At 45.1% G+C, this 25,617-nt stretch overlaps 1 protein-coding gene across 2 annotated transcripts in view; it reads right to left on the minus strand.

Annotated features, from left to right (window-relative positions):
* Positions 1 to 25,617, minus strand: part of LOC142303305 (RUN and FYVE domain-containing protein 1-like) — a 341,419-nt gene that overhangs the window by 201,944 nt on the left and 113,858 nt on the right. For both annotated transcript variants that reach the window (XM_075344572.1, XM_075344571.1), the window contains exon 8: positions 5,114 to 5,183. In XM_075344572.1, the coding sequence (XP_075200687.1) occupies positions 5,114 to 5,183 (70 nt within the window). The remainder of the gene's footprint in view (positions 1 to 5,113; positions 5,184 to 25,617) is intronic.

Here is a 25,617-nt window from a genome sequence, read left to right on the forward strand (position 1 = left end):
AGGAACCTCCAGTAATGTCAGGCCTGGATTCAGGTACCTGCACTGCAGTCCGCAGCTCTCACCTGAGCTCTTGCGTGCAGCCTGGACTTTACAGCAAGCACCGAGTGACTGATTCCCCGGCACTTGCGATTCAGTTCATGACAGCTGCAGACATCCCGGGCTAATCTCCGGTGCTCTCACCTGAACTCCGGAGATCACCCCGGCCTGTCTGCAGCTGTCAAACTGACTGCAAGCGCCGGGGAATCAGTCACTCGGCGGTAAAATCCGGCGTCACCGCGAGACTTACGATCAGCTGATGCGTGGGGTGACTGCATCAGGTGATCACCGCCAGGTCCTCACCGCCAGGTCATGCAGCTATCGGACGTGCCTGGGAGCCAACACACAGCCGGAGCGGGGGTGACGGGACCGGGAGAGGAGCTGGGAGCAGACATGGCCCCGGGAGTCTGCAGACAGGCGAGTATGACAGTTTTCTACTGTTCACTTTTGATTTAGCAGCCGCTTCCACCTCCTGCACAGGAGCGGACAAGGCCCCGGGCAGGAAATGGAAGCAGCGGTGGCGGTACCGGGAGGATTCACGCTTCTGTGTTTACTGACAGAAGAAATACTCTTACTGTACGTCACTTTTACTACCCACCCCTTGTTTTTATAGCTGCGTTTTTAGTAATAAAAATGCACTAAAACGCAGCTATATTTGCAATTTGCTGTTTTCATTGCGTTTTTGAACATCTCATTGAACTCCATGGGTGGAAAACACAGTGAAAAACGCAAAAATAATTGACATGCTGCGTTTTTGTGGGCACCAGAAAACGCAGCTAAAAAACGCTGTGTGCAGACAGCAAAAATGAAAACTCAGACTTTGCTGGGGAAGCAAAGTCATGCAGTTTTCTGAGCAAAAACGCACCCGAAAAACGCGCAAAACGCCGAGAAAAACGCACTGTGTGAACTTACTCTAAAGGGGTTCTCTAAGAAATGTACTGTACTAAACTAAATAAAACAAATACACATTTAAATATTAAACATTTTTCAAAATACTTTTATAAAGCAAAGGAGTTCAGCTTTATCTACTGCACTTTTTATTATTATTATTATTATTATTATTATTATTATTATTAATAATATTTATCGAGCACCATTGATTCCATGGTGCTGTACATGAGGGGGTTACATACAGAATACATATACAAGTTACAATAGACAGACTAGTACAGAGGGAAGAGGACCCTGCCCTCGCGGGCTTACATGCTAAAGGATTTTGGGGAGGAGACAGTAGGTGGGGTGTACTTTGTCAGGATTCAAAGATGGCACTACTATCAATCACAACCTATCCTACATTTCAGAGGACATTTGGTAGGATGGCCTACATGACGCACGAGACAGAGGTTCCGTCAGTGCAGTGCCTGGTAAGGCACTTTGAAAACACAATCCTCTGTTCAGTCAACCAGACAGGACACAGGAGTAGCGCTGGACTAAAAGAGAAGATAAACATGTTTCTTTAGCTGACTGAGAATGAAAAATCATCTCAGCCAGCCTGATAGGTTTCGTGCGTCAGTCTCATGCCTCATGTAGTCATTTGGCAGTTACCATTTCTAATATCCTTTACATCGTATCAAAATCTCATATCTTCTGTGTTGTCACATGAAAAGATATTTTAAAATATTTACAAAAATGTGGGGGATATATTCACTTTTGTGATGGGAACAAGCTTCCTGTTTAGCAACACGCAGCACTATCAGGCTTATTAAGCAGATGCATATTTTGATGATGTTTTTACAACAATGGCACACATGGAAGTTGTTTATTTTTTTGCTAGGGATGCTGTAAAATGATCTCTGTGTTATTATTGTGATGGCGTCAGAGAGGTGAGTGCGATCATGACGGGGGATTTTGGCTCAGTGCGCATGACCCCAGAGTTTGAGTCATGCGCACTATGAAGCCGGGTGAACGCGTCCTGACTTCAAAACAAACCTCCGGGGTCATGCGCACTGAGCCGAAATCCCCCGTCTGATGCAATGGCAGCGGAGAGGTGAGTGAGACCATCCTGTGACGCTGCGTATTCATTAGCATGTTAGCACGCCCACAGGGATGTATACTAACATGCTAATGGAACAGACTGGCAAGGGAAACTAATGCCCAGGGGACTAGTCTCCTCGCTCATTAGCATACGATAAAAGATCTTTAGAAATATTTTTTCTAAAAATTACTATCTATGCTAGTGTATACAGGGTCGGTTAGGAAGGGATTAGCAATATGCACCCACAACTGCTCGTGATTCTGGGTGCATATTGGACCCGATAGGTTTTATTTAAAGCTGGGACACTGAAATACAAATTTTGTTTGATTTTCCGATAAAATGTTGCTTTAGTCACACGTTTTTTATTTTCACAACAAACAAAAATAGTAGGGCAAATTTTACCATATCATTCTTCCCAAGTGCAATAATAACTCAGTTTGGGCACATAGAATGGCTAGGAGTGAAAAACAGCACTATTTGTGATGATTGTGATGCGATATATTACAACAGGCAAATGCAAGAAACCCCACTGAACATAAGCCCTAGCGCATTTTTCGAAGCAAAAAAGAATAAGCCCCTATCTTATTTTAGGGGAAACACTGTATCAAGCCATTGGGCTGCTATTCTTCCTCTTCGCCTTGTTCCTTCTATTCTTCAGACAATGATATCCTTCTCCGGTGATTGCTTTCTTCGTATGATGTGTGCGAGTAGGCAAGTCAAAATTTGCTTCAAGTGACATGTCTAACTTGATTTGTTACAAAATTGATTTGTTTGTTCTTCTTGTCATCCATTGTATTAATTACATCCTTCTGCAGCACATTTTGAAGGCATTGATGCTTCTTTTGTCTTGTTCCTTTATTGTCCAGATATATTAATACAGAAAAGACCAGACTATGTACAAGCCATGTCTTTGTCACCAGTGAAACGTTCCTTCATTTGAAAACCTTGTTCAGTGACTTTTTATTGATTTGCCCATAGCCATTCTCCAATTGACTTCTGGTGTCATCGCTGCATCTTGAGTGATCATTGATCAGAGTAGGTTGAAGTTTTTCCAATTTCCAGTTGATCGCTGTCCATCTCAAGTGTGTCCTGATAATACTTGGCAGTACATATCTTTGTGTTCTTTGTATTGAGTAGGAGTCAAGTGTTTAAGCTTTCCATCATGACAACCCATAAGTCCTTTAGTCAATTTACGCTTTTTGATATCAATGTTGGGTCATCTGCGTATGTAAGATTGTTGATTATTCATACAGCAATTTTAATTCCTTCTTTTTCGTCAAGTCCAGCCTTCCTGAAAAAAGATTCTGCATGTATATTGAAGCAAAATGGTGAAAGAAAGCAGCTTTGTCTGACATCTTGCTCTACTTTGAGTCATGATGTGTCCCCATGTTCCGTTCGGTCTGTTGCTTCTTGGCCTTTAAATGTTGATTTTCTATCTCTGTACATATGTCTTGATAATAAAGTTATTTGATTGAATGTCTCTCTTTAGTCTATTACTGATGTTGTCGGTCATGCTTATTTACCTTTTGCCATTGGTCTTTCTTTGGCGATTGTTAGGGTCTTCTCTGTTAACTATGGCTGCAGCGGTCTTTTCTGCCTCTTGTTTATAATGTTCCTGGCTTCTTCAGTAATGTTTTTTTTTTTATATGTGTATGTAGTTCCTCAGGATTTCTTTCATCTGTGTCTAGTGATATAAATCGATCGTGTAAACTGTGCCAAAAAACTTTAGGTACAGTACAGACCAAAAGTTTGGACACACCTCATTCAAAGAGTTTTCTTTATTTTCATAACTCTGAAAATTGTAGAATCACATTGAAGGCACCAAAACTATGAATTAACACATGTGGAATGAAATAATTTACAAAAAAAGTGTGAAACAACTGAAAATATGTCTTATATTCTAGGTTCTTCAAAGTTGCAAGCATTCTTCGCAGTGAGAACAGAAGAGAGAGACCGCAACTGCCTGAACCTGGATCATGGGCAAGAGCAGTTGTGGTCTCCTGCGGAGGAAACTAGCAGCCCCGCAGGTCAGGACCTGCAGCGTCCAGGACGTAGCGGGTACTGATTGTGTGCACATACCCTTAGGTGGGCTTTACACGTTGCAACATCGGTAACAATATATCGTCGGGGTCACGTCGTTCGTGACGCACATCCGGCACAGTTACCGACATCGCAGCGTGTAAACCCTAGGAGCAACGATCACCGATCGCAAAAACGTGAAAAATCGTTAATCGGTGACACGTCGCTCCATTCTACAATGTCGTTGCTGCTGCCGGTACGATGTTGTTTGTCATTCCTGCAGCACCACACATCGTTGTGCGTGAAGCCGCAGGAACGACAAACATCTACCTGCGTCCCGCCGGCAATGCGGAAGGAAGGAGGTGGGCGGGATGTTGTTATGTCCCGCTCATCTCCGCCCCTCCGCTTCTTTTGGCCGGCCGCTTAGTGACGTCGTGGTGTCGCCGAACGCACCTCCCCCTTGAAGGAAGGATTGTTCGGCAGTCACCGTGACGTCGTCGACCAGGTATTGGCGTGTGAAGCTGCGGTAGCGGTAATGTTCGCTACGGCAGCTATCACCGCATATCGCATGTACGATGGGGGCAAGTGCTATCGCGCTCGACATCGCTAGCAATCGCTAGCGATGTCGCAGCGTGTAAAGTACCCCTTAGTCTTACACTGACAGGACATTTTATAGACTCCACATTAAGCAACGATTAAAAGGCCATCATACCAGTCAGATCTGGATATAATTTCATTACGGGGGATAATGGGGAGTATTGCTATTGACAGCAGCATCTAGAGGGTCTTATTTTTGGATTAGGAAAAGGGGAGTGATTTGACAGTTTAGCAACTTAAATACTGCGGTTGGTGACTGGTAATTGGTTGCATCAATCAACGCAACCTCTGAATGCTGCTGTTAACGGCAGACGACAGTGGTACAAACCGGTATGCACCAGCAATGTATAAAGTAGGCTAAGCTTGTGAGCCTGCCCCAAAACTGCACCCAAATTCCCTCAATGTGGGGAGGCACTTAAAAACCAGGCTAAAATGAAAAAAGAAAAGAAAAGGGAAAAAAAAAAAAAAAAAAAAAAAAGTACAAACCTCATCATTTAACTTTGAATTTGTCTTCTCCAAAAGCTCAATTTTTGATTGAAGGTCTCCAACAGTGCAACTAAAATATATAGATGTACTTATAGTTATTATCAGTGATAGTCAATTCTTATGATACAAAAACAATTATTGGTGACAAAATTGATAAATTTAAATGCTGCTTCAAGTGACATTTTCACTTGACATTTAAAAAAGTGGCAATATCAAATATCAGGCCCTGTCACCCCCCAGTCTAAGGTTCCACTCAACCCAAATCTGTGCCTTCTCCAACTTTCTTTACATTTTAATTTCCTTGCCATGACCAATATATGTCGGCATCCACCACAGCTATGAGTTTCTATCCAACATTGAGACCTCATTAAGTTTCTGCATCAGTTACAGAGATGGTAGCTTTTCGGTCGTCGCTGAATCAGTTACAGAGCAGCAGTTCTTATCAGTCATAAAGCATCATACATTATTGTTATTTTCCAGTATAAAAAAATAAACAAAAAAAAAAAAAACGCAATCGTCACATTCGTACTTCCATTTGTCTCAGACGGACTTGTAACCTTGAAATTGTTGATATTTGTCAACAATTTTGGCTTTTAAAGCCTGCTTTACATGTTGCAATTTCACATACGATCTCGTATGCGATGTGTCACGCCCCCATCATATGTGCGGCACATTCAATTTGTTGCTCGTGTCGCACAAACGATTAAATCCCGTCACACGTACTTACCTTCCATACGACCTCGCTGTGGGCGGCGAACATCCACTTCCTGGAGTGGGAGGGACATTCGGCGTCACAGCGACGTCACGCGGCAGCCGGCCAATAGAAGCGGAGGGGCGGAGATGAGCGGGACGTAAACATCCCGCTCACCTTCTTACTTCCGCATTGCCGGCGGGAGCCGTGGGACGCAGGTAAGCTGAGTTCATCGTTCCTGGGGTGTCACACACAGCGATGTGTGCTGCCTCGGAACTTGACATTCAATTTTCAGAAATTGAATGACGTGCATGCGCTCAACGTTTTTGCGTACAATCGCACGTAGGTTTCACACGCTACAATATAACTAACGATGCCGGATGTGCATCACTTACGACGTGACTACGCCGACACATCGTTAGATATATTGTAGCGTGTAACGCCCGCTTAAGTCCTCAGAAAGTGCTCTTCTCTTTTTGGTCTTCATGTTAAGTGTGGCACATAAACAAACAATGCAAAGATTGAGTCAACTTCTCCCCTTTTTATTTGGTTTCAGGTGTGATTTTCATATTGCCCACACCTGTTACTTGCCACATGTGAGATTGCATGAGCATCACATGCTTGAAACAAAAGTTGTTTACTGCCAAAAGAAAGGTGCCAACAATTTTGTTGGGCGCATTTTTTGTTTTTATGGGAAATTATATCCAATTTGCCTCTTTTTTTGTTTGTGTTGTTCCAATAAACACAAAAGGAAATAAACGTGTATGACAAAACGTGCGTTTGCAAGAATATTCTGAGAGAAATACTTCATTTTCTTGAACAATTTCAAGCTGCCAACACTTTCCACCAGTACTGTAAAAATTACTATGTAGATTGTGGTTATAGGTGTTTATGTATATTCCAAGACTAATGATAAATTTAATTTTTCTGTTAATGGTTTGGTGATTTTTTTTGCTTCGTTTTTCAGGACAATTTGTAATTCTTAATCAGTACCATTTTGGGGGTATATAAGACATTTTAATTGCTTATACTTCAGTTTGTGTGAGTTGGGATGAACAAACTCTTTTTTTAGCTTCCATACTACACAATTCACACTTGATAAATATTTTTTTTGGCATGAGTAGTTCTAAAGTTGCAAAGTATACATATGTCAAGAAAAATAAAACTTGCTAATATTGGCAATCTAAAAGACAACAGTAGACAACAAAAAGATTATTCAGGTACTTATTTATTTTCACCACTGAACTACCGTACCAACACCAAACATCATTCAGTGGTAGAAGAAATGTTCTGCACCCAATGTTACATATTACAAATGAGAGGAAGCAGAGTTGTGTCTAAAAAAAGCATTTATGAAGCCAACAGCTCAATCACAATTTCTTCATACAGGCATATGAAGACAATAAAGCTTGTTAACTGATAAACAATAGAGATGGACGAACCCACAGGTGTTTAGGTTCCACTTGACTGAAAAGAAAAAAGAAAATCTGGTTCGGGTCCGGACATGACCTGAACTTTAGACTGGACCCTGAACCGAATATAAAAGTCTATGGAAACCCAAAATTAAGTGCTTTAAACATCCACTTCCTGGAGTGGGAGGGACGTTCGGCGTCACCTCGACGTCACACGGCAGCCGGCCAATAGAAGCGGAGGGGCGAACATGAGCGGGACGTAAACATCCCACCCACACCTTCCTTCCGCATTGCCAGTGGGAGCCAAGGGACGCAGGTAAGATGTGTTCATCGTTCCCTGGGCGTCACACACAGCGATGTGTGCTGCCTCGGGAACATTGAACAACCAAACGTTCAATTTGTAGTAATTGAACGAAGTGCATGCGATCAATGTTTTAACGTACAATCACAATCGCACGGAGGTTTCACACGCTACAATGTAACTAACGATGCCGGATGTGCGTCACTTACGACGTGACCCCGCCGACACATTGTAAGATATATTGTAGCGTGTAAAGCCTGCTTATGACACACGGCAAGTAAAATGGTGCGAGTGGAATGCGATAAAACATCGCATTCCACTCGGACCAATATTAACCTGTGTGTCAGCGCACATGAGCGATTATTTTCTCAGCCCTAATCGGACCGAGAAAACAATCGCAGCATGATGCGATTGTAATGCGAGACTCTTTCTCTCGCACCAATTGAAGTAAATGGGGCGAGAGAAAAATCGCACCGCACTTGTGGTACACCGGTGTACCGCGAGTGCAGTGCGAGAATGGCAATAGCTGGCTACGGAGGAGAGAGGGAGATAAATCCCTCCCTACCCTCCGCAGCGCCGGCCCGCCCCCCGCAGCTGAGGTCCGCTCGCACAGTCAGACCTCAGTCGCATGACACTCTGTTCTGCTGTACTGCCAGTGTGAGCCAAGTGTCATGCAAGGGGATCGCAGTAATCCCCGTGTGGCCCCAGCCTTATTGCAATCATTGGGACTTAAAACACAGCTGAATAGTTTTATGTTAACAAAGCCTTTAAAACGCTATGGTTTTACCAAATGGTCAGTAAAAACAACATACCGCATATAGTACATTCAGGATACAGTCGAGTATTTTATACAGAATGTTATGGCACGCTCAGAGATCTGCTCAGAATGTGGATTCAAAAAGGTATAATTTAAGTGTATTGTGCATGTTTTGGAAAAACTTAAAGGAGTTATCAGACAAACTCAAAAATTTTTGTTAAGCTAATCTGTGCTGTATTGTCATATAAATCACACCTACATTGTTATTTTTTGTTTTCTAACTTTTGTTCCTCTTGAATTATCCCTTTATTCTCTGCAGCTTCTTGTTTACATGCAGATCCAGCAAACTGACCACTTCCTGTGCTGAACCTCAGTCAGAGCTGTCACCACCCACCCCAGTGTCCAGCCTCACCCCAGTGTCCAGCCTCGCCCTCTGCCCGCCCCCTGCACACACATTCCCTGTCAGTATATTCTGCCCCAGCACCTCACCTATTATCACTACAGCATTGCAAATAACAGCCCCACATCGGGCTGTGCACCGCACACATATGGCTCTGCACCGCACACGCACACATATGGCTCTGCACACGCACACATATGGCTCTGCACACATATGGCTCTGCACACGCACACACATGGCTCTGCACACGCACACACACATATGGCTCTGCACCGCACACGCACACATATGGCTCTGTACCGCACATGCACACATATGGCTCTGCACCGCACACGCACACATATGGCTCTGCACCGCACACATATGGCTCTGCACCGCACACATATGGCTCTGCACCGCACACGCACACATATGGCTCTGTACCGCACACATATGGCTCTGTACCGCACACGCACACATGGCTCTGCACCGCACACATGGCTCTGCACCGCACACACACACATATGGCTCTGCACTGCACACGCACACATATGGCTCTGTACCGCACACATATGGCTCTGCACCGCACACATATGGCTCTGTACCGCACACATATGGCTCTGCACACGCACACATATGGCTCTGCACACGCACACATATGGCTCTGCACACGCACACATATGGCTCTGCACACGCACACATATGGCTCTGCACACGCACACATATGGCTCTGCACACATATGGCTCTGCACACATATGGCTCTGTACCGCACACATATGGCTCTGCACACGCACACATATGGCTCTGCACACGCACACATATGGCTCTGCACACGCACACATATGGCTCTGCACACGCACACATATGGCTCTGCACACGCACACATATGGCTCTGCACACATATGGCTCTGCACACATATGGCTCTGCACACGCACACATATGGCTCTGCACCGCCCGCCCCCCATCCCCATCGGGAACACATGTAAGGAGTACATACTCACCCGTCCTCGGTCCCCGCCGCTCCTGCACATTCGCGCGCTGTCTGTGCTCTGACGTCACCACTGTGCTGAAGAGAGCTCAGACAGCGGGAGGGACAGTGATGAGAAGCAGCGCTGCGCTGCTTCTCATCAGCACTTTCAAATGTACCGGCATCTGTGATGCCGGTACATTTGAATGTGTGATCCTGAGCAGGGGCCCGGTGCTGGAGCTGACACCACAGCAGCTGCCGCCAGGCCCCGCCCCCAGGTCACGGACCCCACAGCAGTGCAGGGAGGAGGTTACTGGAGAGTAACAGAGGTGCGGGGAATGTGTGGGAGGGTGCAGGGAAGGGGGCGGTGACCCCTCGCACTGTAGTCGCCCAGCAGGGAGGCGACATGCTGTTTCACATTTGCATGTCAACATGGTCCTGCCCATGTTGACATGAAATGACCGGAAGCAGCAAAATTGCGGCAGGAGCGGTCACATGACCGCTCTGAACCGGGGGAGAGGGGCTGACAGCAGGGCAGGTAAGTGGTCTCTATCTACTTACCTGCCCCAATGTAGCCCCATAGGGCAATAAAAAAAAAAAAAAAAAGTCAAAGAAGCCGGATAACCCCTTTAATAGATGAAATTCCTGTTGTATCAACTGAAATGTTGGAAAAATATACAGTAATGTCAACAGTAAAACATTTAAATATGTGTTAAAAGGAGAGGTTCAGCCATATTTATTATTTGCTAGATCGATATGTTGAGAAACAATGTTTCTCTCAAATACCTTATTTTGGCAATAGAGCCTGTGAGTGGCACTATTGCAGACCGCTGTTCCCCATCGCGCGACCCCCGGGCTCCGTGACCTCGGGGATCCGGTGATGGCACGTCAAGTTCCTGATCATGTGACATCACCGCGGCCGGCCGCAGTCTCCGTGAGTGATTGGCTGTGGGATGTGTTTCACCGCTGAGCACAGCCCAGTGTGACAGCCCATCAGCTCCCTCCTCCCTCCTAGCAAAGCAAGCAGGACACGCACTTGATTGTGACGAGCGGTGAAACACCACCCACAGCTCAGTGAGTGAGGAAGACTGCGGCCGGCCGCGGTGATGTCAGGAACTTGTTAACAGGAATTTGACGTGACATCACTGGATCCCTAAAATAACGGAGTCAGGGGTCATGCGATGGGGAACAGCGGTCCGCAATAGCACCTCTCACAGGCACTATTGCCAACATAAGGTATTTGAGAGAAACCTTGTTTCTCAACATAATATCGATCTAGCAAATCTAATATATAAAGCTGAGTGAGTGTCTGTGTGTCCGCTAAAGGAATCCGCACCGTCGCATTTACAATCACGAAATTTTGCACAGACACCTCATGTGACTCAGGGAACGTCATAGACTATGTTTTGACAGGAAAATTTAACCCTACGCTTTAGTTACACTCCAAAAATCCTGTCTCCATTAATGTCAAAGGAGATATAAGCTACAGCTTATTAAAGGAAAGGTATCATCAAAAAAAAAAAAATAAAAAAATTCAATAACTGAAAAAATGTAAAGTAATAATATTTAAATGTTTTGTTTAAATATTTGTTTTTAATTGTGCAAAATATAAAAAAAAAATTAAAAAGTTTGATATTTTCCACTGTTAAACACTAGGGGGAGCAGCTTCTGAAATCCTACAGAAATCCTACTGTAGAAAAAGCTCACATTACAGCTGCAGTAAAGTGGGCGGAGTCTGCTCTCCTGTGTGTGATGGCACGCCTCCCCCCTCCTAATCTGAGTGTATACAACAGATAACAGAGAATGACATGTAGGGACATAGTGCAGAGCCATTTTGTTGGTGACCAGAAATGTCTAAACTGTCACCAAGGACAGCAGGAGTATCACACAGGAGAGGATTAGATACACAGCCGTGCAGACAGTATCACAAAGGATAGCATTAGATACACGGCTCTGCAGACAATATCACCGACACACACACACACGGCTCTGCAGACAGTAACACACACGGCTCTGCAGACAGTAACACACACGGCTCTGCAGACAGTAACACACACGGCTCTGCAGACAGTAACACACACGGCTCTGCAGACAGTAACACACGGCTCTGCAGACAGTAACACACGGCTCTGCAGACAGTAACACACGGCTCTGCAGACAGTAACACACGGCTCTGCAGACAGTAACACACGGCTCTGCAGACAGTAACACACGCGCGCACAATGCTCTGTCAGCACACACATGCACACACACACACATTGCTCTGCCAGCACATGCTCTGCCACACGCACGTACACACAGTACTCTGCCAGCACACACACAAAAATGCTCTGTCACTTACACACACACAAACACGCACATATTGCTCTGCCAGCACACACACAAAATGCTCTACACACACACACACACACACACACACACACACACACACGCCCGCTGCGGCTGGGGAGGGAGGGGGGCCGTACACTACTCACACAGGCAGACAGGTGACAGGGCATGGAAAGAGAGCGTGGGGGTATTATCAGAGACGGTAGCATCGGCGGCGAGGGGGGAGGGGCATCGGTACACTACTCCCCACGGGCCGAACGGGTGACAGGGAGAAAAGTTCAGCACACAGCATGACCGCTGTGAGCTGCAGAAAGATGGCTCTGATCTCCTCCCTCTGCTGTGATCTGGACAGCCCAGGGGGCGCGTCCAAGTCACAGCAGGGAGCTGTCCTGTAATAAGCCCAGGGGTCGGATTCCGACTATCAGAGTCTATGCACAGAGGCTGCCACAAAGCAGTGAGTAACTGTGGTTACACACACAGCAAATCTAGCATGGCCCCCATTGCCTCCAGTAAAATTAGAATTAAATAAAAACTATATAAGCAGCGATTTTCATTTTGTATTAAAAAACACTATTTCATAATCACTATTTTTAATAAAAATAAAAAACCGCGACACCTTCCCTTTAATAGCAGCTGAGTGGTTGCCATAGGAACAAAATAAATTGTTAGTATAAGAAGCTTATGTGTGAGGTAATAAGATGTCGGTGGTGAGACGGATAGAGAGGGGGATAGAGGCAAAGAGACAGAGAGGGGGGGCACAGAGACAAAGGGGGCACAGAGACAGACACAGAGATAGAGAGACAGAGACTGATACAGAGACAGACAGATATACACAGACAGACAGACATGGATAGAGACAAACACACAGACAGAAAGAGATAGTAACTGTCTCTTTGTCTCTCTTCCAGTCTATTTCGGGCAACGCCCGGGTACTACAGCTAGTAATAAACACGGGTAAACCACTTTAAGCCAGCTCTTCCTTTAAGCAAAGTTACTCACAAAGCAGGAAAAGCATTTGTGGCTTTTCAACTTACCTGCCTGTTCTGGCTAGCAATGATTTCTTCTGGCTTAAAATGGTCAAGACCAGCTCCTGCAGGCGATTCTCCTGCTTCCAGTGACGTCAGATTGATAGAGCAGTTCCTTCTCTACCGCTCTGTTCTGTCAACAGGGAGTCACTAACAATGCCATGCCGATTGACAGCTTGCTAACTGCAGGTAGATGGCTGTCAATGAGCATGATGTATGTATCCTCAGAGAGGGAGCAGACTGCAAGAGCTGCTTTATTGCCGTAAAGGAATCAGAGTGTAAAGGTGGCTTTACACACTGCAACATCGCAAACGACATCGCTGTAACGTCACCGGTTTTGTGACGTTATAGCGACCTCCCCAGCGACATTGCAGTGTGTGAAACACATCAGCGACCTGGCCCCTGCTGTGAAGCTGTGATCGCTACAAATCGTTCAGGACCATTCTTTGGTCCTTTGTTTCCTGCTGTGCAGCATGCATCGCTAGAAAGTTTCAGTGTGTAAAAGGGAACTTTACAGCAACTTCCCTTTCAAAAAGCTGCTTTACAACGTCCCCAACAACCAGCTAGGTTGCTCTGCAGGTCCGGATCGCTGTTGCGTCGTTGGCCAGGTTTGCCTGTTTGACAGCTCACCAGAGACTTTGTAGCGATCCCGGCCAGGTTGGGATCGCTGGTGGGATCGCTAGAAAGTTTCAGTGTGTAAACCCAGCTTAAGCCAGCAGAGATAATTAGCAACTACCTGCTTGTAAAATCTTAGCCCCATAGTAGAAAAAAAAAAAAATAAATAACCAAAGTCCCTGATAGCACCTTTAAACTTTGACTCTCTAAAGAAAAATATATATTAATACTCTTACAAACAAAAAAAAAAAAAAGTTTATGAGAACAGTTCTCCGATACTTTAAAAAAAAACAAAAAAAAAAAACAACAAACCATCTAATGGAAGAACACTGCATGAGCCCAGCTACAGGAATTACTGAGTACAGGATGTAAACTGCATGGGAATTCCTAATTCAATAAGGACCTGCATCATGCCCTATTCCTATACATCAGCGAGCATTCATTAATCCCTTCAGCCTCCAGCCTATTTTGACCTTACTGACCTCGCCATTTTGCGCAATTCTGACCAGTGTGCCTTTATGAGGTTATAACTCTGGAACGCTTAAACGGATCCTGGCGATTCTGAGATTGTTTTTTCGTGACATATTGTATTTGATGAAAGTGGTAAATTTAAACCGATATTTTTTGTGTTTATTTTTTTAAATTTCGGAAGTTTGGCGAAAATTTTGAAACTTGCGCAATTTTCAAAATTTTATGCCCATAAATCTGAGAGATAAGTCACACAAAATAGTTAATAAATTACATTTCCCACATGTCTACTTTACATCAGCGCAATTTTCGAAACAATTATTTTTTTTTGTTAGGAAGTTAGAAGGGTTCAAATTTCATCAGCAATTTTTCATTTTTCCAGCAAAAATGTACCCCAAAATTTTTTTTTTATTTTTTTTTAGGGACCACATCACATTTAGAGTGACTTTGAAAAGCCTATGCGACACAAAATACCCAAAAGTGACCCCCTTCTAAAAACTGCACCCCTCACTCTACTCAAAACCATATCCAAGAAGTTTATAAACCCTTTACATGCTTCACAGGAACCAAAGCAATGTGGAAGGAGAAAATAAAAAAATTTAAATTTTTTTTTACACAAAAATGTTACTGTAGCTATAAAATTTAGCATTTTCACAAGGGTATCAGGAAAAAATACACCATAAACTTTATTATGCAATTTCTCCTGAGTACACAGATACCTCATATGTGGTGGAAATCAAATGTTTGGGCGCACAGCAGGGCTCGGAAGGCAAGGAGCGCTTTTTGACTTTTCAAACGCAAAATTGTCTGGAATCGTTAGTGGATGCCATGTTGTGTTTGGAGACCCCCTGAGGTGCCCAAACAATGGAGCTCCCCCACAAGTGACCCCATTTTGGAAACTAGACCCCTCATGGAATTTATCTAGATGTTTAGTGAGCCCTTTGAACCCCTGGGGGCTTCACAGAAGTTTATAACGTTGAGCCATGAAAATATATTTTTTTTTTTTTTTTTTTTAACCACAAAATTGTTACTTCAGCCAGGTAGCTTTTTTTTCACAAGGGTATCAGATAAAATTACACCATAAAATGTTTTGTGCAATTTCTCCTGAGTACACAGATAGCTCATATATGGTAGAAATCAAATGTTTTGGCGCACAGCAGGGCTCGGAAGGCAAGGAGCGCTTTTTGACTTTTGGAGCTAATTTTCCATTGAAAAACTCAAATGGTGCTCCTTCCCTTCCGAGCCCTGCTGTGCACCCAAACAGTAATTTATGACCACATATGAGGTATCTGTGTACTCAGGAGAAATTGCCCAACAAATTTTAGGATCCATTTTATCCTGTATTTTTTTCATTTTTACGGATCAATTTGTGAAGCACCTGGGGGTTCACAGTGCTCACTTTGCATCTAGATAAGTTCCTTGGGAGGTCTAGTTTCAATAATGGGTCACTTGTGGGAGAGCACCAATGTTTAGGCACACAGGGGCTCTCCATACGCAACATGGTGTCCGCTAACAATTTGAATGGAAAATTAGCTCCAATTGTTAGCGGACACCATGTCGCGTAAGGAGAGTATGTAGTGTATGTCAGGTTGGTGTGTGTGTAGTCCCTGATTTTGTGTGTATCATTTTAATCATGCATTTCTAAATAAACGTTACTATTTTGCACCATTATACTCCGCTCCTCCCTTCTTTTTCATGTATTTCATGGAGTAGGTGTTCACCACAGGGCCCCTCACTGGAGGAGGTCTCTGATGGTTTCATATATATACTGGTTATAAGGTCTTCTGTTTTTCTCATTGCTTTTCCTGTGTTTTTCACAGTTTGCCTAACAACCAATATGGATTTCAGAGCCCGCGACCGGGCGTGGCTCACAAACTTTGACGATGCACTTAAAGATCAAGGTGGTCAACTCACAAGTGGTGGTGAAACCACTTCTAATGATTCATTGATTTATAAGGACAGGGAATTATTGAAAAAACGTCTTAAAATCTGTTGGAACAGAGCTCTCCTTGTAAAATATATTGATAGGGGCTTGGTTCCCCGAGGGCTAAGGGTTCAGGTCTTCCCGTCCTTTGGAGTAGATGAGGAGGAATTTAAAGGATAAATGGGAGGACCTGGCCCAAAAATGTTCCATAGGATTCTTAACCCTTCTCTGTGAACATAACACTAAATCCCTGTCAACTATGGAGGTGGAATTAGAGGAATTAGAGAGGACCCTTAAGGAGAGGTTTGCCTGCTGAGGGTATCACTAAACTGAATACTGAGTTGGAACAAGAACTATCAAAAGTGGAGAAAGAAATCAAAGATTACAAATTACGTAAGTTCAACAGAGATATCTTGGACTACTCCAGCCACAGGGCATATAAATGGCACCATGAACAGGATAAGATGCGAGCAGCTGGTCCCAAGGATACTGCCACTAGTCACAGATCTTCCTCTGTACAATCTCGAACCTCGGACAACGAATCTTCCTCTGGGGCATCAGGAGGGACATGCGATTGGGACCAAGGCATTGGAGCCAGGGTTAAATCCAATCGGTCCAGACCACAAGCTACATGGAAAAAATCTAACAAGTATGTAGACAATCAATTGAAAGTTATTAATTTGTCTGGACGTAACCTCACTGATGCCCAGATTGAGGTTTTATCACTTGGTCTCACTTTCTCGCCCACCAATTCTTTTAATTTTTTTACAGCGTTAAAAGATATTAATTTATTTGCGAGAAAGTTGATCCTGAGGAAAATACATCAAACAACCTGTGGGAGAAAATAACGATTTGGAACAAGAAACCCTACAGGTATTGGAAGATGTGTTACGTGAGCAGGAACCTGATGTGACTAACTCTTTTCCCAGACATATGCCGCCCAGATCCACTCGTTTCCCTCCTTTGTCTCTGTGTCCTGCCATTGATATTTTCACCCGTCTTGTGGTGAATGATTTCAAAAAAATATCTGGAAAACGAAAATATGACAACTTAACCCATAAACAAAGACGGGCGTTGGAGGAATTACAGGGTTATAAGGACATTATCATCAAACCAGCAGACAAAGGAGGGAATGTGGTGGTCTGGGCTGCGGAAAAATACGAGGAGGCGGCCCTACGTCAACTCCGAGATAGGGACACATACACTAAATTATCCTTCAACCCCATGACCACCTATGCTGGTGAGCTGTCCCGTATCTTGGAGACGGCGCTCGAGAAAGGGATTATTACACGGAGGATGTTTGATGGACTTTTGAACAAGTGTCCAAAAATGCCCACCCTGTATTTACTACCCAAAATCTACAAAGATCCCGTCAATCCACCGGGACGTCCTATAGTGTCCAGTATGGAGGGGTTGTGCAAATCCATTTGTCAATTCATTGACTATTTAAAACCCCTAGTGGAAGCACTCCCCTCCTACGTTAAGGACACTACGGAGGTCCTAAACAGAATGGATGGGATCTTTGTGGAAAAAGACATGATACTTGTAACGGCCGACGTAGAGAGCCTCTATACTAGCATACGTCATGATGATGGATTAGCAGCTGTCCGTTTCTTCTTGGGAACTGACAATCGGGATGGTGAGATGGGCATGTTAGTCCTTGAGCTGCTCCGTTTTGCCCTAACCCACAATTATTTTATTTTTAAAGATCAATGTTACCTTCAGAGGCGTGGCACTGCGATGGGCGCGGCCTGCGCGCCTTCGTACGCCAATTTATTCCTAGGTTTCTGGGAACGGACCATCTTTGGCGACGGAGGTGTGGGGTCTTGCGCCCATGTGCAGTGCTGGCTAAGGTACATTGATGATATTTTGTTTATTTGGCAGGGCACGACGGGGCAGCTTGATGACTATGAGATCATTGAACATCAATGATTACAACATCCGGCTTACCTTCAGGCATAGCAGCAGTAGCATTGATTTTCTGGACATCAAAATAGAGGTTGGAGACGATCATTTGGTACAAACAGACGTCTTCCGTAAAGATACCTCGGTCAATGCTCTGCTGCATGCCTCCTCAGCCCACATGCCCTCCACCATGCGTGCCATCCCCACAGGTCAGTTCCTACGAATGAGGCGGATCTGCTCTTCCAACGATAGATTTGAGGCCCAGTCGGCCGACCTTGGGCGCCGTTTGAGAGCGGGGCTACAGTGGCAGGGTGGTCAAAAGGGGTTATCTCAGAGCAAAGAATACACCTAGGACACAACTCCTCACTTATAGGCACAAAACAGCATCTACAGAAGGTGATCTTAGGTTCATTGGAACCTATAATCACGAGTGGGGCACAATGAGGGAGATTCTTCATAAGCACTGGCCCGTTTTGACATCTGACCCGGTACTTTTGGGTATGCTTACCGATACCCCACTCATGACAGCCAGACGGGCCCCCAATATCAAAGATATGGTGGTGAAGAGTCATTATGTTCCAAACATACAGAACCCCTTCAGCAACTGTGACCCACTTATTGGATGCTTCAAGTGTGGACACTGTCTAGCTTGCAGCAACATTATCCGCAGTAAGACCTTTTCTTCCTCAGATGGTAAAAAAATCTATACCATTCGCAAGTACATCACGTGTGGTACTACACACGCTGTGTATTTTGCGACATGTCCATGCTCCTTGATCTACGTGGGGCTCACCTCCCGTGAGCTCCGCGTCAGGGTCAGGGAGCATGTACGTGACATAACAGCAGCCACGTCTATTGAGGATTGGTCACTGCTAAAAACACTCCCTCGCTATTTTAAAAAATATCATGCATGCGATGCCACGTTACTTCACATACGTGGTATCGATGCGATTAATGGCGGATCTAGGGGCGGGAATTTAAAACGACTACTGGCCCAATGTGAAACCCGATTGATTTCAACCCTTGACACTTGGTTCCCAAAGGGTTAAATGAGGCCATTAGTTTCGTTCCTTTTTTATAAACCACCTCTCTGGTTCTCATCCTATATATACCTTTCACCATCACTTGTGAGATTTTTTATGAATTCTTATTATACATTCATATGGTTTTAATAACTATTTAAGAATATTAATAATATGCTTACACATAGATGCCCTATTTATCCTTATATTTTCTCTGTTGGCTGCTTCATATACATGTCCTTATTTATTACATATGTTTTCAATTATGTTTACAGTGGATTACTATATAATGTCATCTTACATATGGCCTATTACATCATCACTGAACGGAGTGAGCGCGGGATTGACAACTTGAATTCATCTTCTTATTATATATGAACCTGGAGATCCTACAAGCTGTGAGAAGATTCCATCTAAAATACATTATGGATTATAGAATTCTACAAAAATATGGACTTCTCAGCTTACATATAGTTTGACAATGGAGACTCCGGGAATGTTTTTGTTACTGCCCCTCTCTCATCATGCGACTGCTACCTCATCTTATTGCATCACCTGACTTCCTTCTCCACCGCCCATCGATCGCGCTCCCCGGCCGGGCCCGCCTCCTTCACCGCCGCGACCGCCGTCATTGCTGGCCATGATGTCTGCGTGGGATATGGGTGACGCGTCCCCACTCCCTCGCTTGTACTCCTGGGCCTGACGGCGCTCGCGGTGGTGTCGGGGGGCGGAGTCGGCCTCGGCGCGCGTCACCAAGGGGGCGGTGCACCCGGAAGTCAGTGGCTGATGGCATTATTTAATGCAGCCTTTCCAAGCCTTTACATCGCCTTTCCCTGATGAAGCTGGAGCCACTGGGATTCACCGTTTAGCGAAACGTACGTTGGAGGATGGCTTTAGGGCAGGTTGGGTGGCACCATTACTCTGGGAGATTTCCTTGGATGTAATCCTATCATGGTAATTGCTGTACTATTACCCCCATGGTTCTATTATGACTCATAGTCCCTATCTGGCACACGCACTTTAGTGGACACAAATACTCAGCTAGAATCTGTTCACAGCAATTGATACAATTTGGTTTTTACTGCATTGTGACTCATTGTATTACACACTGGTATCTACCCTTGATGTGTTGTTCACTTTCTATGTAATTTTACATGCAGTGTTAAACCAAGGCACTCAGTCATATAGTGCCACCACCCTTCCATGTGGTTTTAACCCTTTTAATTATCGCCCTGATTTTGTGTATCATTTTAATCATGCATTTCTAAATAAACGTTGTTACTATTTTGCACCATTATACTCCGCTCCTCCCTTCTTTTTCATGTATTTCATGGAGTAGGTGTTCACCACAGGGCCCCTCACTGGAGGAGGTCTCTGATGGTTTCATATATATACTGGTTATGAGGTCTGTTTTTCTGGTGTGTGTGTAGTGTAGTATACGTCAGGTTGGTGTGGTGTAGTGTATGTCACGTTGGTGTGAGTGCTATAGTGTACACCACACACACCATCCTGACATACACCACACACCATCAGGTTTGTGTGTGGTATAGTGTACACCATCCTGACATACACTGTCAGGACAGTGTATGTCAGGATGGTGTACACTATACCACACACAAACCTGACATACACTACACCACACCAACCTGACGTATGCTACACTACACACACACACCCCAACCTGACATACACTATGTCAGGATGGTGTGTGGTGTATGTTAGGTTGGTGTGTGTAGTGTAGTATACATCAGGTTGGTGTGTGTGGTGTTTACTACACCAGACACATCAACCTGAGGTAGACTACACCACACACCAACCTAACATACACTACGTCAGGTTGGTGTGTGTGTGTGTGTGTGTGTGTGTGTGCGTGTGTGTGGTGTAGTGTACGTCAGGTTGGTGTGTGGTGTAGTCTACGTCAGGTTGAGGTGTCTGGTGTAGTAAACACCACACACACCAACCTGATTTATACTACACTACACACACCAACCTAACATACACTACGTCAGGTTGGTGTGTGATTTATTGTACATCAGGTTAGTGTTCGGTATAGTGTAGTGTACGTCAGGTTGATGTGTGGTGTAGTATATACCACACACAACCTGATGTACACTACAAACACACACACCAACCTGACAGTGTATGTCAGGTTGGTGTAGTGTAGTGTAGGTCAGGTTAATGTGGTTTAGTGTACGTCAGGTTGGTGTGTGTGTGGTGTTGTGTATGTCAGGCTGGTGTGGGTGAGTTCTGTAGGGGAAAGTCAGGATGTGTTTAGTCCAAGGACGTGTGATAAATTCTGAAGCATTCATTCAAACACAGTTCAGGTTTTTCAGGACACGTTTCACATTGGAAACGCGTCTCCTTTTTATAGCAGACCCGGCACCTTTTTCTTGATATTCCCTCACAGGGAAAATGTTGCCCTGGTACCATACGGGAAACTTGAGTTCTTGAGGTGCTGGGGCCTGCTCCTTCCTCATCTCCAAACATGAGGGCCTTTATCACCGCCTCCTGGAACTGAAGGAAGGTGTTGTTGGTCTGGCCTGCATATCGTGAGAGCACGTATGCGTTATACAGTGCCATCTGTACGATATGCACGGCCAGCTTCTTGTACCACACCTTTGCCTTCCGCATGGCACCATAGGGCTGGAGGACTTGATCAGAAAGATCAACTCCCCCCATGTGCTTGTTGTACCCCAGGGCACAGTCCGGTTTGTAGACCTGTGCTGAGGAACCTCTAACAGTGGTGGCCGTGGTGCCGGGACCATGGATCGTGGTCAAGAAAAAGACGTTCCTTTTGTCTTTGAACTTGACCACAACCATGTTGCCGCTACATTGGGCTCGGCTCTCACCCTTAGGGAGAGGCTGCTCAACTAGCGACAAAGGGAGACCCCTCTGGTTTCTGCGCACAGTACCAAAAGCGGCGGTAGTTCTGGCAGAGAGGGATTGAAAGAGTGGGATGCTTGTGTAAATGTTATCAACGTACAGATGGTAACCTTTATCAAGCAGTGGGTGGATCAAATCCCACACTATTTTCCCACTCACCCCCAGAGTAGGTGGGTATTCTGGGGGCTGGATCCTGCTATCCTTCCCTTGGTAAACTCTAAAGCTGTGAGTGTACCATGAGGTACTCTCACACAGCTTATAGAGTTTTATGCCGTACCTGGCCCTTTTACTTGGAAGGTACTGACGGAATTGAAGCCTCCCTTTGAATTGGATGAGGGATTCATCCACACAAATTTCCCTTTTGGGAATGTATACTTCAGCAAACTTGTTGCTGAAGTGCTCGATGACCGGTCGAATTTTGAACAGTATCAAAATTCGGATCATCGCGAGGAAGCCTGTCCGCATTGTCCCTAAAATGAAGAAACCTATGAACGGCCTCAAACCATTTGCGGGTCATGACCATGCCAAATATTGGAGTTTGATATAAAATATCAGTACTCCAGTATTAGCGAATTTCTGGTTTCTTCACAAACCCCATGTGAAGGACCAGTCCCCAATATTTCATCATTTCTACTGAGTCAATGGGACTCCAAGTAGAATATGATGAATTTGGGTTTTCGGACAAAAATTGCTGGGCATACAGGTTAGTTTGCTCCACCATAAGACTGACAATTGACTTTGAAAAAGTGTATTTCTCTGAGGTTGGAAGTCGAACTGTATTCCTGATTGGGGAACGAAAAAAGGAATCCGTGGAGCAAAATTTTCAGGGACAGGGGTCCAGATGGGGGCACTAGTGCTAGGTTGGGCATGACTAGCACTAGGTTGGGGGGTACTCACACTTGGCTGTGGTTCTTCTCCCACGGCCTCCGGACAATCTCTTGTCCTGCGACGTGTTTGTGGCGGTGAGTCTGTCACTGGAGGAAGAAGAGTGGGAGGAATAGAGAAAAGTGGGGTCCTCTCCCTCACTATCAGCTTCGGAGGCATATACCTCCTCAGATGAGTACGCCCTTTGTCACCGGGATGAGCGGGACATTGTGTGTGTGTGTGTGTGTGTGTGTGTGTGTGTGTGTGTGTGTGTGTGTGTGTGTAAAAAAAAACAAAAAAAAAAACAAACTAAACTTTATTAGTGTGCGTGTATGTATGGGAGAGTGTTTATTGAAACTTTCTACGGCAGGCCGCGGGCAGTCAGGCGCACGGAGGGCAGGCCGCGGGCAGTCAGGCGCACGGAGGGCAGGCCGCGGGCAGTCAGGCGCACGGAGGGCAGGCCGCGGGCAGTCAGGCGCACGGAGGGCAGGCCGCGGGCAGTCAGTGAGATCGGGGTGGGTGTGGGATCGGATGGCAGAGGGAAGTGGGGGGCAAATACTACCGGATGGCAGCGCGGTGATCGGTGGCGGCGGATTACGGCGGCGGCAGCAGCAACAGGGGACCTCGCTCTTCGCCTTCCATGGACAGGAGGAGGCTGAAGGAGGAGGGCACCCACTGGTCACACCGCCCCTCCACATCTGATTAGAGGGATAGTGTCACATGGATGCTAGCTCCAATCAGATCGGGGAAAGGTGACAGAGGTCATTCTGCTCCAGCCAATGGCTGAGGATATTGCATCATCAGCCATGGCTGATGATATTGCATCATCAGCCATGGCTGGATTGTAATATTTCACCAAGTTTGATTGGTGAAATATTACAATCGTTCTGATTGAATGTGAAAGTGACACTTTCAACAGCCAATCAAAGCGATCATAGCCACGGGGTGGTGGGGGGGGGCAAAACCACCCCCCCCCCGGGCTCCACTACAAGTCTTCATGTACCTGCAGCGCTGGTGATATTTCAGTGAACCTGGTCACCAGAGCTGCAGGAACGGAAACCCGCCATGACTCATACGGTGAGTCAAAGGTCGGGAAGGCACAAGGTTTCATGACGCATATGGCGCGTCAAGGGTCGGGAAGGGGTTAATGAATAACTCAATGGTATATTAATATCTATTTTTGGAGTACATATTTTAATTACACAATTGGATACTCTGCAATTTAGAGACATTCAAGATAAGTGTTTTATACTGTACTATATGGGGGTGGATACGAGACATTACAGGTTACAAATTAACTTTTACAAAGAAGTTGCTCTATAAGATAGCCCAATCTTATCCTGGTAATTGCATAATTGTGATAGGTTAATGCAATACAGCTTATTGTTTATAGGAACGGTCACCAGATTGTATCAGATGGGATACAACAACAAAAAAATAAAATCTTGACAGAGATTCTCTTTAAAGGCCCGGGTCTCTCACACACACACACACACACACAAACTTACCAGCGATCCCGACAACGATACGACCCGATAAGGATCGCTGGTAAGTCGCTGGTGAGATGTCACACCGCAAGACCTTACCAACGACGCAGTAACGATGAACGACCTGTATAACAATCTCAGCGGATAGTTATATATGTATAACGACCCTGTTAGGAGGACGTTGGTAGGCGTCAAACACAACGATGTGTTCTGCCCAGCAGGACATCGCCTTTGAAGAAAATAGTCCGGACCATTCGTCAACGACTAGCGATCTCACAACAGGGGCCTGATCGCTGGTAGGTGTCACACATAACGAGATCGCTGGCGAGATCGTTACTACGTCACAGAAACTGTGACTCAGCAACGATCTCGTTAGTGATCTCGTATGTGATGGTGCCTTTAGAGTATCTATTAACAAGACAGGATTGGGTTATCACGATATAACTTGTCTTTTAGCATGATGTAGGGGCACAGACTCAGATTCCAGCAATGTGTCACTTACTGGGCTCCTTGCTGTAGTTTAGATAAAAAAAAAAATAGATATATACAGTGCCTACAAGTAGTATTCAATCCCCTGCAGATTTAGCAGGTTTACACATTCGGAATTAACTTGGCATTGTGACATTTGGACTGTAGATCAGCCTGGAAGTGTGAAATGCACTGCAGCAAAAGAGAATGTTATTTCTTTTTTTATATTTTTTTTTTTTTAAATTGTGAAAAGTTTATTCAGAGGGTCATTTATTATTCAACCCCTCAAACCACAAGAATTCTGTTTGGTTCCCCTAAAGTATTAAGAAGTATTTCAGGCACAAAGAACAATGAGCTTCACATGTTTGGATTAATTATCTTTTTCCAGCCTTTTTTGACTAATTAAGACCCTCCCCAAACTTGTGAACAGCACTCATACTTGGTCAACATGGGAAAGACAAAAGGAGCATTCCAAGGCCATCAGAGACAAGATCGTGGATGGTCACAAGGCTGGCAAGGGGTACAAAACCCTTTCCAAGGAGTTGGGCCTACCTGTCTCCACTGTTGGGAGCATCATCCGGAAGTGGAAGGCTTATGGAACTACTGTTAACCTTCCACGGCCTGGACAGCCTTTGAAAGTTTCCACCCGTGCCGAGGCCAGGCTTGTCCGTAGAGTCAAGGCTAACCCAAGGACAACAAGGAAGGAGCTCCGGGAAGATCTCATGGCAGTGGGGACATTGGTTTCAGTCAATACCATAAGTAACGTACTCCACCGCAATGGTCTCCATTCCAGACGAGCCCGTAAGGTACCTTTACTTTCAAAGCGTCATGTCAAGGCTCGTCTACAGTTTGCTCATGATCACTTGGAGGACTCAGACAGACTGGTTCAAGGTTCTCTGGTCTGATGAGACCGAGATCAAGATCTTTGGTGCCAACCACACACGTGACGTTTGGAGACTGGATGGCACTGCATACGACCCCAAGAATACCATCCCTACAGTCAAGC

This window comes from Anomaloglossus baeobatrachus, chromosome 4, assembly GCF_048569485.1.
Source record: "Anomaloglossus baeobatrachus isolate aAnoBae1 chromosome 4, aAnoBae1.hap1, whole genome shotgun sequence".
Lineage (NCBI taxonomy): Eukaryota > Metazoa > Chordata > Amphibia > Anura > Aromobatidae > Anomaloglossus > Anomaloglossus baeobatrachus.